Source organism: Perissodus microlepis, chromosome 1 (genome assembly GCF_051167445.1).
Source record: "Perissodus microlepis isolate ML-2025 ecotype Zambia chromosome 1, ASM5116744v1, whole genome shotgun sequence".
Classification (NCBI taxonomy): domain Eukaryota; kingdom Metazoa; phylum Chordata; class Actinopteri; order Cichliformes; family Cichlidae; genus Perissodus; species Perissodus microlepis.
The window spans coordinates 39,294,124-39,308,420 of NC_140461.1; the positions used below are offsets into that span (position 1 = coordinate 39,294,124).

The 14,297-nt window shown below is 40.9% G+C and overlaps 1 protein-coding gene across 5 annotated transcripts in view; it reads left to right on the forward strand.

Moving 5' to 3' along the window:
* Positions 1-14,262, forward strand: part of ankdd1a (ankyrin repeat and death domain containing 1A) — a 37,872-nt gene extending 23,610 nt beyond the window's left edge. For all 5 annotated transcript variants that reach the window (XM_084923402.1, XM_084923408.1, XM_084923414.1 and 2 more), the window contains 8 exons: positions 2,192-2,290; positions 2,375-2,473; positions 2,948-3,046; positions 3,146-3,244; positions 5,390-5,485; positions 6,170-6,362; positions 7,979-8,110; positions 8,302-14,262. In XM_084923402.1, the coding sequence (XP_084779528.1) occupies positions 2,192-2,290; positions 2,375-2,473; positions 2,948-3,046; positions 3,146-3,244; positions 5,390-5,485; positions 6,170-6,362; positions 7,979-8,110; positions 8,302-8,363 (879 nt within the window). In that variant the 3' untranslated portion in view covers positions 8,364-14,262. The remainder of the gene's footprint in view (positions 1-2,191; positions 2,291-2,374; positions 2,474-2,947; positions 3,047-3,145; positions 3,245-5,389; positions 5,486-6,169; positions 6,363-7,978; positions 8,111-8,301) is intronic.
* Positions 14,263-14,297: the final 35 nt, after the last annotated feature.

Below are 14,297 nucleotides of genomic sequence, written 5' to 3' on the forward strand. Positions count from 1 at the left end.
AAAGCTCCAGCCGATCCAGGAAAGAAGGCGAAACTGCCGTCTAAGCGAAAACCCTTAGTGATCCCGTATGTGTCAGGAGTATCAGACTAATAGGGGCGATTGTGGCTCAAGAGTTGGGAGTTCGCCTTGTAATCGGAAGGTTGCCAGTTCGAGCCCCGGCTTGGACCGTGTCGGTTGTCATGTCCCTGGGCAAGACACTTCACCCGTTGCCTGCTGGTGGTGGTCAGAGGGCCCGGTGGCGCCAGTGTCCGGCAGCCTCGCCTCTGTCAGTGCGCCCCAGGGTGGCTGTGGCTACAATGTAGCTGCCATCACCAGTGTGTGAATGTGTGGATGACTGGATATGTAAAGCGCTTTGGGGTCCTTAGGGACTGAGTAAAGCGCTATATAAATACAGGCCAGGCCATAATTGAGACACATTTTTTTTTCTAAACACAGAGTTACTGTGGCTTTTAAACCCCAAAACACACTGCGCCAAAAATTGGTTCCACCAACACAAATAGAATAATATAGTGTTCGCTGTTAAGTGCCAGGAGGTTTGCCATGATTTATACATCTGGGAAACCAAACAAGGTTGCATGACAATTATCTTGGGGCAAGATAGTAACCCCAAGTTTCTCTCAGATGCATCCATCGCGCTAAGAATGTGTGTGAACATTAGATAAAAAGGACTTACATAGAAAGCGCTATACAAATACAGGCCATTTACCATTTACCAAAGAGCATGTGCAAATGGGTGTGAGTCCATTTACCGTTACCATGATAGTTAACTTGTTATGCACCCCTAAGAGTACCGAAGAAAGAGCCCATACATCTCGATGACAACTGTGTGCCCACCCCTGCAGAAGAAGGAGGGAGGCTGATTCTTCTGAAGATAGAAAACACCCATTCTGCCATCCCAAACCACTCCCACACTCAAGAACAGCATCCCACAGGGAGCAAGGCTTTGCAAGCCATAGACCCAGATGAACGGATGCCCCCCAGATCCAGCACCTCTGGACAGGGTGCAGGAAACAGGGGTGTTATAAAGGGTTTAACAGAAGTGTTGCATTAATTGTTTAGGAATTGTAGAAATTTTTATACTCTTTTAAACCTTTGAGGCTCAAAAGCATTTGGATACATGGCTGCCAAGCAGTTTTGTGGTCATTTAAGACTTTTCCCATAATTATTCTATCACTAATTAAGCAGAGATATAGAGATAAGTGTTGAACTTACATTTAGTAGATGTCCAGTGAAACCCTTTGTATGAGGTCCAAAGAGATGCTGATGCAAGCGAAGGCTTAGATTTAACAAATTACAGAAATTGTAATTGCCAAAACACTTGTGTACCTAACTGTGTGTTGTGTTGCAGACCAGAGCAGCCTTATGATGTCCAGAACCTTGAAGAAGGGTGAATCCTATCAATCAGTGGGTCCTGCCACTGAAGCATTTTTCTTGTGTACTTTTTAGCCATCCATTCACCCATTCAGGGTCGTTGATGGGCTGGAGCCTATCTCACCTCCATGGGGAGAGATGCAGGGTATACCTTGAACAGTCTGCCAATCTGTTACAGTGCTAACACAGAGAGACAGACAACCATTTACACTTGGCATTGGGTAGCTGTTTACTGGAACACTTAATATGAGTTTTAAGGAGATGTTGATGAAGCAACAGAAGCCATCATTAAATTAAAAACTAAATAAACATATCAGAGAGAGATTAAAAAGTTTTATGAGGAGCCAAAATAACATTTGGGACATTTTCAACCAGAAGGAATATACTAGCCAGCTCAGATTAGGAGAATTTTCATTAATATAAACACAGACAGTTTACAACAAGGTGTACACCACTGGTTACGCTCAAGAACAGGAAGACCAGATTTGAATTTGCCAAAAAATAAAAGAACTTTCAGAGTATGGGGAAAAACTATTAGTTAGTAATGTTAGTTTATGTGGTTTCCTCAGTAAACTGGGTGAGGTAGCTGACTCCTAATCACAGCGATTTCTCTAGTTTCAAGTAGCCTGGCCCTTTGACCCAGGACCTATTGGCCTTGCAAGACCCTTCTAAGCAAAAATGATTCCTACTCACCAAACTCTTGGGATCACTCAAGCATTTTGAACCTGAAAAAACACATTTCTTCATGCTTATGAATAATAAGCTTTAAACTCTAAAAACCTTTGACCTTGATTGTACCTGTTGTATTGTGTTGTTGTAGGATGATCTCACACCATTGCACATGGCAGCTGACGGAGGTCACTATGAATGTGTTAGACTTCTGCTGGATTCTGGCTGTAATGTCAATGCACAAACTAATGTATGCTTGTTTACTTAAATATGCAATTCAAGAGTGGGTTGGCAGTGTTATTTTCATGAATTAATATTTATCTTCTGTCTGTAGAGAAGAATGAATGCTCTCCATTATGTGGCACAGCATGGTCATGACAGAGAGGCCAGCTTGCTGCTGAAGGCAGGAATCAATGTAGATGCTATAAACAATGTAAGCACTGTTAGCTATCTCCGGAAAAAAATAATTATGATAATTCTTTTAAAGTACCCATATGGAAAAGAAATAGAAAAAAACTTGCATAAGATTTGGCTTACTTCATATAAGGCTTATATGATTTACTCATGAAAGTGGCCACTTTCTCATTACTTTCATATATTGTTTTAGTAAGTATCCAAAACAAGTTTCATTTATATAATTTATCAAGGGATCTTATATCTGTTTTCACTCTTGTATGCTTTTCACACAAGTTTCACACAAGTTTCACATAACACAAATACAAACTTTATAAGATTTATATATATCTTTTCCATATGGGTATTCTTACACAGTGGTATGTTAGCGTGTTAGCATTTTGGTGCATAAAATGAAGAAGAAATCTAAAATTAGGCAGTAAACACTTGTAAACATTTTAAAAGTTAATATCATAGAGAGCAGATTTTTAATACCTGTTTCTCTTTGAAACAGCAACACTGCACACCACTCCACCTGGCTGTATTCAACAATCACACAAAAGTTGTACGATTGCTTATTGATGCTGGCAGCAACCTGAATGCCACTGACATTGTAAGTACAAAGTTCCACAGCCACATGAACACAATGCATAATAAAATGTCCTATAATACAGTAATTTTACTTATTGGTTGTCTGTCATGTGGGCGACAGAGGCAGCAGACCGCACTACACATTGCCTCAGAACATGGCTGGCATGACCTGGCTGAGATGATGCTGATTTCTAGAGTTAGTCTCAGTTTAACTGATAAGGTACCACACACAGCTTCACACAGAATATTATGTACACTGCTCAAAACAATAAATGGAGTACTAAAGTCACACATCAGACCTTAAAAAATATTCATGTTGATTTAATACGTTTTGAAATTCATTGAAAACAAGAAGGGGTCAGGGGTCACAAAGGTCAGTGAAAACCATAATCATCAGCCTTTTGAAGGCTGGATGAGATGGTGGTGGGGGGATCTCCTCCCAGATTTGGATGAGGGATTCAGGTGTGTGAAACATGAGGGCCAGGCAGTGACATCAGTGTCTTCATCATTATATAATTGCCAGGTCACATTACACTGGGTATTGCCCTGCAACACAAACCCAGGACCGAGTGCATTAAGACAAGCTCTGAGGATTTCATCCCAGCAGTCGGGGTACTGTTGGCTAGCATGGTTAATGATAAATGAGCTTTACACAACATAATTTACCAATTCAAACCTGCATACACACAATTCTATCTAGCATTCACACTGCGATGAACTTTCAGCTCTGGCCTGTCTCCTACTATCTGCTCCTCACTCTTCAGACTGTGCTGGGAAACACAGGCTACGTCCACACTAGCCCGGATAAATTTGAAAATGGCGTTTTCATCTGAAAACGCTCCGCGTCCACACTATCGTTTTCAGTCGTTTTCACAGAGTTGTGCGTCCACATTGAAACGGCCGAAAACGCTTACGTTCCAGTCCTGCGCATGCGTGAAACGCAAGAAGATTCAACCTGCCTCATTTCCGTCTGCCGTTTATTTACTTTTCCGGCTCTTTGAAACGTCGTGGCAGATGTTGAGGAAAAGCACCGAGTTTTTTAAATGGACTAACAATGAGCTGGAGTTATTGCTGCGAGTAACACAAAAGTACAAAGTTGCAAAAGCGAGTGAGAGTTAAAGAATTTGAAGAAAAGCTCTCTGGAGCATGTACAAACTGATATTAATCTTTAATAGGGCTGTCAAAACTGAGAGCAAACAAAACAAACGCTGTATAATGCCCCCCGCTATCTTAGTTTGATTGGTCACATGACTGCATCACATCACTAAAATGTGTCATCGTTTTTGAAAAGGCTCGGGGTTCGCTGTCCACACTGCAACGCGAAAACGGCTTTGGATAGCGTTTTCAAAACGCTGCGTTTTCCTTGACCGAAAACGGCGTCTCAGTGTGGACATGGCCACAGTGTAACCTGGATGTGCTGCAGGTGCTCTCTCATCAAACCAGTACTGACGAGGATATCAAAAAGCAATGCTAGAGAAAAATCAGTCAAGAAGGATAAGGAGAGAATAATGGTCTGTCCCATCGCCTGCAGAATCATTTACTTTATGGAGATTGTCTTGGAACTGTAAGAGCAGTCTGGCGAGGAAGAACAGCTAGCAGGTCCAGCGAGCATGTGGTGTGGAGGTTAGCCGGATAACTCAAAGTCAGTCAGTTAAATCGAACAACAGACATTTATTTGATGTTAGCAACATAAGACCATACAAGCCAGGTCTCCACGGCTCTACTCCGTCTGTACGTACATGTGCGGAGATGGGTAGTCACCGGCGCCAGCCCGTTACAAAGGTATGGTTTCTCTCAGAACAGACACACAAGCAGCATGTAATGGCTGCCACACTATACTCACACACCCACTACGAGACTCCCCCAACTACTACAGTAGTAGGGCAACCCCCTCTAGTGGTGCTATAACACAGTAAGGTTTGTCTTGGAACGTCTTCAGTACACCCGTTTGATTTACACCAAAAAAAGGTGAAATTAATTGATTCACTTACACTTCCGAAGACGACAGCTTGATATCCATAAAGTTTAACTTGTGGTTGTACTGTGATGATCAAGTGTTCCTTTACTTTTTTGAGCTGTGTATTTCACATTATACACTAACAAATAAAAACAGTTTTCAGTTGGTGCATTGATCCTTCTATATCATATTAATTAAGATCTTTGTTATGCTAGTCTTAAGTAGAATATATATCTTTTTTCACACCATTTGAAACCTTGATGCGTAGTTCACTTTTTCTTTGTCCGGACAAAGTTAATCTTGTAGCACAGCATCATGATAACTGTTGTAGTATAGATTCAGATCTATGACACTTATAACTGTGTCTTCTAACAAAGCAATGCTTTTCTGGCCTTCTAATGTACACAGCAGGGAAAAACATGTCTGGAAGTGGCAGCAAGAGGAAACCATGTCGTCCTAGTGGACATGATAATTAAAGCTGACCGTTTTTCTAAATGGGAGAAGGTAAGTGTTGCTAACGCTATATTAATACTAAATACGCTCTCCTTACATGAAATCTGTGCTCATATTCAATAAATACATTTTCACTCTTTTCCAGCGTATCAGCACCCATGTCCTGTTGAGTTGTTCACATTATATACATATTAATTGTTTTGGATTTTGTAAAAAAAAAAAATCAGGCATACAGGCATAGTTATAAAGAACGAGACCAACTCAGAGCATACACTATGACAAGGTCTCCAAGATGCTTAAAACATAAGAAATCAGGAAGGGGCATGTAAAGGAATTTCTTTTACTTATGTATTAATCACATTATTTTATTGTATGATGCCTTGGTGCCACTGGATTTTAACATGTCTCACACTCATACAGTAAGACAAATGGTGGGGGTGTAGTAAGGAAGTTGGGGGAAGCAGACAACTCCACAGGAAGAGTCTTTTGTGTCTTCGAGGACTCTGGTAGGTAGCAAGGGAGTGTGAACCTTAAGGTGTGAAACAGCTGTGTACTGCCTTTTGTTCCTGGAGAAGGTATTTAACAAACCAGCTAAGTATCTTGTAAATTCTTTGTGCTAGTTTTAAAAGCAAGAGGTACTGAGAGTTTGTTTTCTTTGTACATCATATGCATAAAACGTGTGAACATTCTTTTAACTTCGAACGATTCCCAAAACTTTCTCCCTGTTGAATTCAGGATCACGGGGGATGTGAGCAGGTAAGAAGACCTCTGAGCTTCAAACAGGACCATCAGCCAGAGACACAGCACTTCCGTTCTGTCTTATGGACCCTCGCCACAAAGCATCTGTGTTATGGGGAGTGGAAGATTCTCGCTCAGCACTGGGACTTTAGTGAAGCACATATACAAGCTATAGAACAACAGTGGACAGGTGAGCAGTGCTGAGTTCCTAAAAAAAATATTGACAGTTTTATTGCTATTTTTATTACCTTTTTTGTACTTGTAGGGTTTTTTTCATATATATATATAAATCTTTATACAGGGAATCATACAAGTTTGAAAAACTGTAATATAAGGCCTGTAATGTCCAGAACCATAGAAGCACTGTTTCATGGGTCCAGTGATTTTATTGAAAATAAATTCCCAAATTTGGCACTGACTGATTCGCTCTACAGCATTCTGAGTACCTGAGGTGATTAACTCTGGTCTCGGTCAATTTTAACCCAGATCAAGAATTCTTTCTACAATTCTACTACAACAAATGAACTACAGACCTATTTAGAATATATGGATAGTCTGACATGAGTAAATGGATGCTTAATCCTTAATATTTCAGAGAGCAGATGGTGTTGTTTTTCTTTTGTTTTTTTTTACAACATCACTTTTTTGTAGAAAAACATCTATTATCATACAATATCTTGTCTTATAATGATGACCTGCAGCACAACTACAACTGCCTATACCTGATACCTGAATCTTGGTTAACCAGAGAGATAAAAGCCAGGAGAATAAACCAGATGTTCTCCACTGAACTACCCAAACTATAGTCTGAATGGCAGCAGAACAAAATGAGAACAGCCCCGCCAACACTGGAGACAGAGCAATACTGGAAGAGTATATGTAAGAAGGATGCAACACATAACAGAAATGCTCAGTGCCTAGTGGATCTAAGAGCAGACTGCAACAACCTCCCTGAAAAGGATCCAGTAACCATCACAGTGGCAGACATGTCAAGCAGAAGGATTGGACAGCACCAGTCCCTGCCGTGTTTAACACCTACTGGATAGGGAAGCTAACAAGCTAACTCCATTAGCATCCTGCAGCACAAATGAACCAGGTGCTAATGGTTGAGACCCACCCGGAATGTCTAACCGAAGGCTGTCCTGATCCCCAAGGATCCCAAGAAGGGGCCGGTCCCATCCAACTACTGGCCAATAACTTGGCTAAACTGCCCACCAGATTGCCCTCCTCCTGAATGGTAGATACTGTACCTCCGTCCATCCAAACCCACACTTGTCCTTGTTGGACATAGTTGGATATAATTGTTAATCTTTCTCTTTGGGTAGATTGGTTCTCCAACCAAGAGCAGTCTCTCCAAGATGACAGCAGTTTGCAACATGGATTGTAATAAGATTTTTCAGCTTTTGTACACTGTTGCAAGAGTTACATTCTGGGCACAGCTTTTAATGCCAGATCTTTGACACCTTGCTTTTAAACTCTATTTGACTTTTAACTTGTTGAACTTTTTTTTTAATTTAAAGTTGAACTTTAAATAAAATATTACATTATATAAAATAAAATATTGTTTCATTTTGTTGGAGCACTTAAAATGTAAGATATCAGGATGTCATTCAGCTTTACTGGCCGAGTACCTCGCTTGCTTAACGCTGGTCTCTGGTTACAATACAGACCCAGTGGACTATATGAACTAGTTAGTTACTGTGATTCTATAAATGTTCTGATGGTATAAGAACTGTCTACAGTGACTGTATTTAACTAATATTCAAAGTTCAGATGGATAATGCTTGATATAAATCTAAATTGAAGGTAAGAAAAGCTTCAAAGATCATGGTCACCGGATGCTGTTAATCTGGCTTCATGGAGTGCTCGTAGCTGGAGAAAACCCAACCAAAGGCCTCTATGAGGGGTTGGTGGAAATCTCCCGGACAGATTTGGCAGGTGAGCTAATCAGGGAGGTAACTTCCTTTCACTGGTCAGACTGTTTGTCAGTTTTAACAGTCATACAATATTAGTTAACAATATTTCTCCACAGAAAGACCAATAATGCCGTAAGACTGTTTTTCTGTTTGTTCACTGGAATGTGTCTGCTTTTTCTTTTCTCTGTTTTCCTCTTCTTGTTTGTTATCCAGAGTTCATCCGACAGAAGGCAAACTCCCAGACCAGCTCTCCTAAAATGTGCTGCGTAATGTGACGGCAACAAGTTTATGCTTATCATCGAGCTATTGTGTTAGCTTTGTTAAAACTTTCTTTATTTAAAGAAATAAAAATTTTGTTTTCTATAAATAAAATTACATGATTTGAATTGTGAGTCACATAATGGTTTACTCTGTAGCAGCCAGGGGAAAGTTGCTCTCTATTTATTTATTTATTTTTTTTCATTTGTCTTTTTTTTGCCATGCAATTATGTCAGGTTTTCTCTACTGCAGCACTTTACAAAATGAACTGTGTTTACCTAGAAGGGCTGTAACAACAGCCTTGCACTGCTGCAGATTTCCATGTGCTGCATCCCATGCCAGTTATCCACACACAAAGAAAGGACAAGACTAGCTGCCCCTAACCTACCCAAAATGCCCCACGCCTGCTGCTTAGGTGTGGGACATTTTGCTTCCCCCAAAGGTCCTTGAGGTTCCTGAGATTCCCTAAAGCGCAGATCATACCTCCCAGCATGGGCCAACTCGCTCCACATGATAGTGCATCCGAGGAGGCGTGGACCCCCCTGCGGAGGCATGGACCCCCCCTGCGCATGGAGAGACCAAACCATGAAACTGGCGACTCCGGGCACTGGTGCTCCATACCCCTGCAGACCCCTTGCAGGCCCCCTGCAGCCCAGCCACCTGGCCCAGGGCCAGCACCCTCCACTGTAAGCATCCCAGACCCCAAACCCCAAGACCCTCACACCAACAACCAGGGAAAACATACAGACACCACAAAATTGCAGCTACAGCTCTCCCACTCTAACCTCCTAGGACCTGGTGTCCACATATGTGGACATCACATTTTGGGTTATTTAGACCAAAATACTCAATTTTGCTCTACAAGGGCCTGATATCCACCTACGAGGACATTATACTGCTACTGTTCTATCAAAATTTTAAACGAATATCCTCATGTGGCTCTTATTTTTCTTAAAAACAAAAATAAGGTAAAAAAAAAAGAAAAATCTGGTAATTCTTTGTTTTTACATTCATCGGGTCCCAATATGCCAAAATATCAAAGAGAAATTAAAAATGCTGCCGTGGAAGAGTTCAGGTCTTAAGAGGTTAAGACACTAGATGCCCATAGCCCTCGGGTCCACCCCCAGCCACCTGCTAGAACATTAAGTAATGGAATTGATCAGTGGGGACCACAGAGAACATAATTCGCCTAATTGGTTTTAGAGGAGGCAGGCATTCTGTCCAGAATAGTGTGGTCTAGAAGTAAATTTCTATATTGGTTAATACAATTTACATTTTTGCCCCTCAGCTGTAAAAGGCTGATGGGGTATTGTTGTTACCTGGCCGGTCGGGTGGTTGAGTGATGTGAATTAAATAACGAGAGAATGAATGAATCGAGAATGAAGCGACATACATTACCCATCAAAAGTTTGGACACACCTTCTCATTTAATGCTTTTTCTTTATTTTCATGACTATTTAGATTGTAGATTCTCACTGAAGGCATCAGAACTATGAATGAACATGTAACCCACTTTTAAATATAACTAATAAAATGCGCTAAATCCTCAAAAATGTGAAAAGAGTTGTTAGTTTTAACAGTTATACTTAGTTTATGGTGAATAAACCATATATGCAGCAGTTAAAAGGTCAACTAAGGAAGCATGCATCACTCTTAGCCAATGAGTAGCTGCAAAACAGCGCATTGTCCCGCCATCTCCATCTGAGAGAGCGCATGCCTTCCTCTTTTCTTGCAGCTGCAATGAGCTCCGAGCCCGCTAGCAGGAAAAAAAGGGGACGGAGATTCACAGACAAAGGTACAAAAACTAATACCAAAGAGTTAGCACTTGCTGATGCTAAAAAGGATTTTATGCATGTATACTGCTAAAAAAACTGCATCAAGTTCAAAGCTGTTAACTAGTTGTAGTTCTCTGCATTTTTGTTGTAGAAAGTCAGGTCTGAGGCGGCACGATTTAAAAAAATGATTTTACCTGTTCATGGTTTATTTGCACTTTTTATGATTTCACTGAGTAAAATCTTCTAATATTTACTCAAGAAATTGTTTACAGTGTTTTGTTGAAAGCTATGCATTTTTTTTATGAAAAACTTGAGGCAATGCCCTACAGTTGTATTTTATATTCAGAATGTGATTGGAATTGTAAATATTTACACTATCAAGAGAAGACTGAAAAAGCGTTTAAAACCAATGCGAAGATTTTTACATACTTTATCTCTTTATTTTCAATTGTAAACATGGTTAATGTTACCAAAAGTGGTACTTTTATGTGCTAACAAATTGTGAAGTGTAATAATTTGAAAACTCAGTGTGTCCTATGACACTGTCGTTGACAGGTCAAGGTTTTTTTTTGACATGTTAGATGGATCTGATGTTGATGGCGAGCCTGTCCCATTGACTGACCAGTTGTCTTCTTCCCTTACTGCACGGCAGAGGGTGGTAGGCCAGCTGCAACGAAAATAACTTCCACACCTTTTCAAACTTGCTGCCCCCCAGCTTCAATGGCGAAATTAATTGAAGCTGTGTTTTATTTTGAGCCAAAACCTATTTATTAGGGGTGCAACGATACACAAAATTCACGGTTCGGTTCGATACTTTGGTGTCACGGTTCGATATTTTTTCGATACAAAAAAATGTTCATGCCTTTTTAATTTGTCATTTATTAAAATTATAAATATATATTTTAACTCAAAAGCACAGTTTTCAAATTTAATGTTGCTGAAACAACAAAATAATAAAAAAACTAAATCTATCTGATGGAGAAATCACTCATCTTTGGAAAAGAGAGTTTATTACAGAGAAATGGCTCTTTCCAAAATAAAAGCTATACTATACGCTTCTTCTGGGCTATATTCTCAGCAGCATATTAAACATATCAGGTCCCCATAAGGAGAATCATGTGCTAACTGCTGTCTAAATGACTCAGGTAAAGTTTGTAGCATGTGTGCTTGTTGTCTTTGCACTAGGATGCTTTCGGAGTAAATGTGCAGTCGTATTCATTGTGTTCCCACTAGTGCTGTCAGCGTTAAAATCTCGTTAAAATTACATTAACGCTATAACGCGGCAAATCTCCGTTAACGAGTTACCGCGGATCGCCCCGTGCGTGGGGCTGGACGGCGTCAACACGTTAACAAGCTAACTGCGCTAACGCACTAGTTCCCACCAATTGAGCATTGCGTGGCACATCCGACATACTGTTTTACTTTAGTCCATGACGCGCTTACCATCAGGGTCATACTTCACATGAAAACCAAGATAGTTCCAAACGCCAGATCTGAATGAGGGTGGGGGAGGTTCAATTTTGGGTAGCGTTGAGGCAGTTGCCATGTTGCAATGAGCTTAGCTTCTGTCTTGCTAGCTTGCGCTGCGCTCAGTGGATCTGCACTCGACGGTGCAGCCTAGGCGGAGTAGTCGAACGCAGATCCACTGAGCTCTCAACACAGACAGCATCGTCAGAAGAAAAGTTGATAAAATAAATTAAAAATGTTGTATTGTTCGATACATATGCGTACCGAACCGAAAGCACTGTATCGAACGGTTCAATATCGATACGAGTATTGTTGCACCCCTGCTATTTATATATATTTAGAAGGGTGCACCCAGGTAACATTTTATGGTAACCAACCAATGTGGATTGTGAAACAAGGTTGTTACTGAGAAAATATTGCTACCAAAGAGAAACTTTTATTTAAAGTATTTTTATTTTGTTTGTTACAAATTTTCTTTTTCTAGGAAGGGAAAGTATAGTATGTATATAAGCCGGCATTTTCGAACTTTAGAACCTTTGTCTGAGTCTCATTCATTTCACTTCTTCTGTATGTAGCCTAACTTTCTGGACTAAATCACTTGAGCTCCTTTACATCAAGTTTTGGTAAAGTAAGTCTTGAGTTAAGTGTTTTTTAAGCAATTAGAGTGTCACAAACACGTATGGAATTATGTAGTAAACAAAAAACTTGTTGGCCCTTTTGCCTTCACCCTGCGGTCCATCGCACCCCAAACCCTCTCGACTGGGTTTAGTTCTGCTGACTGTGGAGGCCAGGCCATCTGGCCCAGCACACCATCACTCTTGTTCTTGGTCAAATAGCCCTTACACAGCCTGGAGGTGTGTTTGGGGTCATTGTCCTGTTAAAAAATAAATGCCCCAACTAAATGCAAACCAGATGTGATGGCATGTCACTGCAGGATGCTGTGGTAGCCATGCTGGTTCAGTGTGCCTTCAGTTTTGAATAAATACCCAACAGTGACACAGGCAAAGCACCCCCACATCATCACACCACCTCCTCCATGTTTTATGGTGGGAACCATGCATGTAGAGTAGACTTATAGTCAAGACCGCCTAGACCAAGACCAAGACAATCCCAAGACCAGAGGGTATCGAGACCAAGACAAAACCAAGACCAAGATTGAGACAAAAAAGTCTTTAAACTGCAGCCAGATGCTGCTTCGTTTACGGGTGTCAGGCATATTTATGTGTTTTTGCGATGCACTCACACAGCCCTCCTTGCCGCTGTCTACTGTCTCACTCACTTACTAAGAGGACAGACGCACGCTCCACTTGACTGTTACGTCTCTCACCCTCTCTGTTTTTCACATAATGTCACATAATCTTATATCCTCGCATGTGATTGGCCACAATATGGAGGGATTGGAGCATAGCTGAGCCACTGTGTGAGAGCTGAGCAGCGAAAGGAAATTAAGTGAGGAGCCGGCTCTCGCTCAATGGGAGTCGACTCTTCTGATTCACTACAAAGCACTCTGTAAGCACGGCTCTTAGAGCTGATGATTTTGAGCATGACACATTATCGAACGTTACGTTGTGTGTCATGGATACCTTTGACTCCAAATCTCCCGACCACTATGTTGATCTGAGACAGCAAGACCGAGACAGCGAGACCAAGACAAGACCGAGACCAAAGTCCGTCGAGACCAAGACAAGACCAAGACCACCTGAAAGTGGTCTCGAGACATCCAACTCTAATGTAGAGACCATCTGTTCACTTTTTCTGTACTGCACAAAAACATGGCGGGTGGAACCAGATCTTCAATACGGACCATTCAAAGTTTTATTCAAACTTTTAGCAAGGCCAAGGATTTGCAACAAAGGGTGGATACTTTGAGGAATCTAAAATATTAGACATATTTAGAGTTATTTATCAATTTTTTCTTTGCTAGATATTTCCATTTATCTCACTTTATATATTTGATGTCTTCAGTGTGTATCTACATTTTAGAAAGTAGTAAAAATAAAGAAAAACCATTAAATGAGCAGGTGTGTCCAAACTTTTGACTGGTAGTGGAGGAGTTGATATCAAATGATACCATAGGTGCATCTACTAAAACTTTTGGACAGTTTGAGTCCAGGTGACCTGGACCTCCATGTCAAGAGGCCATACTCAAAGTTGCGAGGATGAAATTTTCCAATATGTCTTGGTATGCTGAAGTATTAGAAGCTTCTTTTCACTGGAACTAAGACAGAGCCCAGCTCCTAACAAAAACCGCCCCTCACAATGATGCTTTACAACACTGCATCTGATGTTTTGTGTTGCGCTTGATGTTGTAAGGCTTGGATGCAGCTGCTTGGCCGTATAAACCCATTCCATGAAGCCCTCTATGCACTGTTGTTGAGCTAATCTGTAGGCCACATGAAGTTAATATTTGGCTCTCTTCCCTTGCCTCTCTGCCCTTTGTCCTCCCCTCAAACCGGCTGTCCCTCCCTAAGCCGTGGTCTGCTGGAGGTTTCTTCCTGTTAAAATGGAGTTCTTCCTCCACACTGACTCCAGGTGCTTGTTAACAGGGGCTCATCTTACTGTTGGGATTTATTGTAGGGTCTTTATCTTAAATTTAAAGCACCTGTTGTGTAGACTGTTGTTTTGATTTGGTACTGTATAAACAAAATTAAAGTGACAGTCCAAAATAAAGTCATTTTAATGAAATTCTTATTTACTCATTGTGAATAA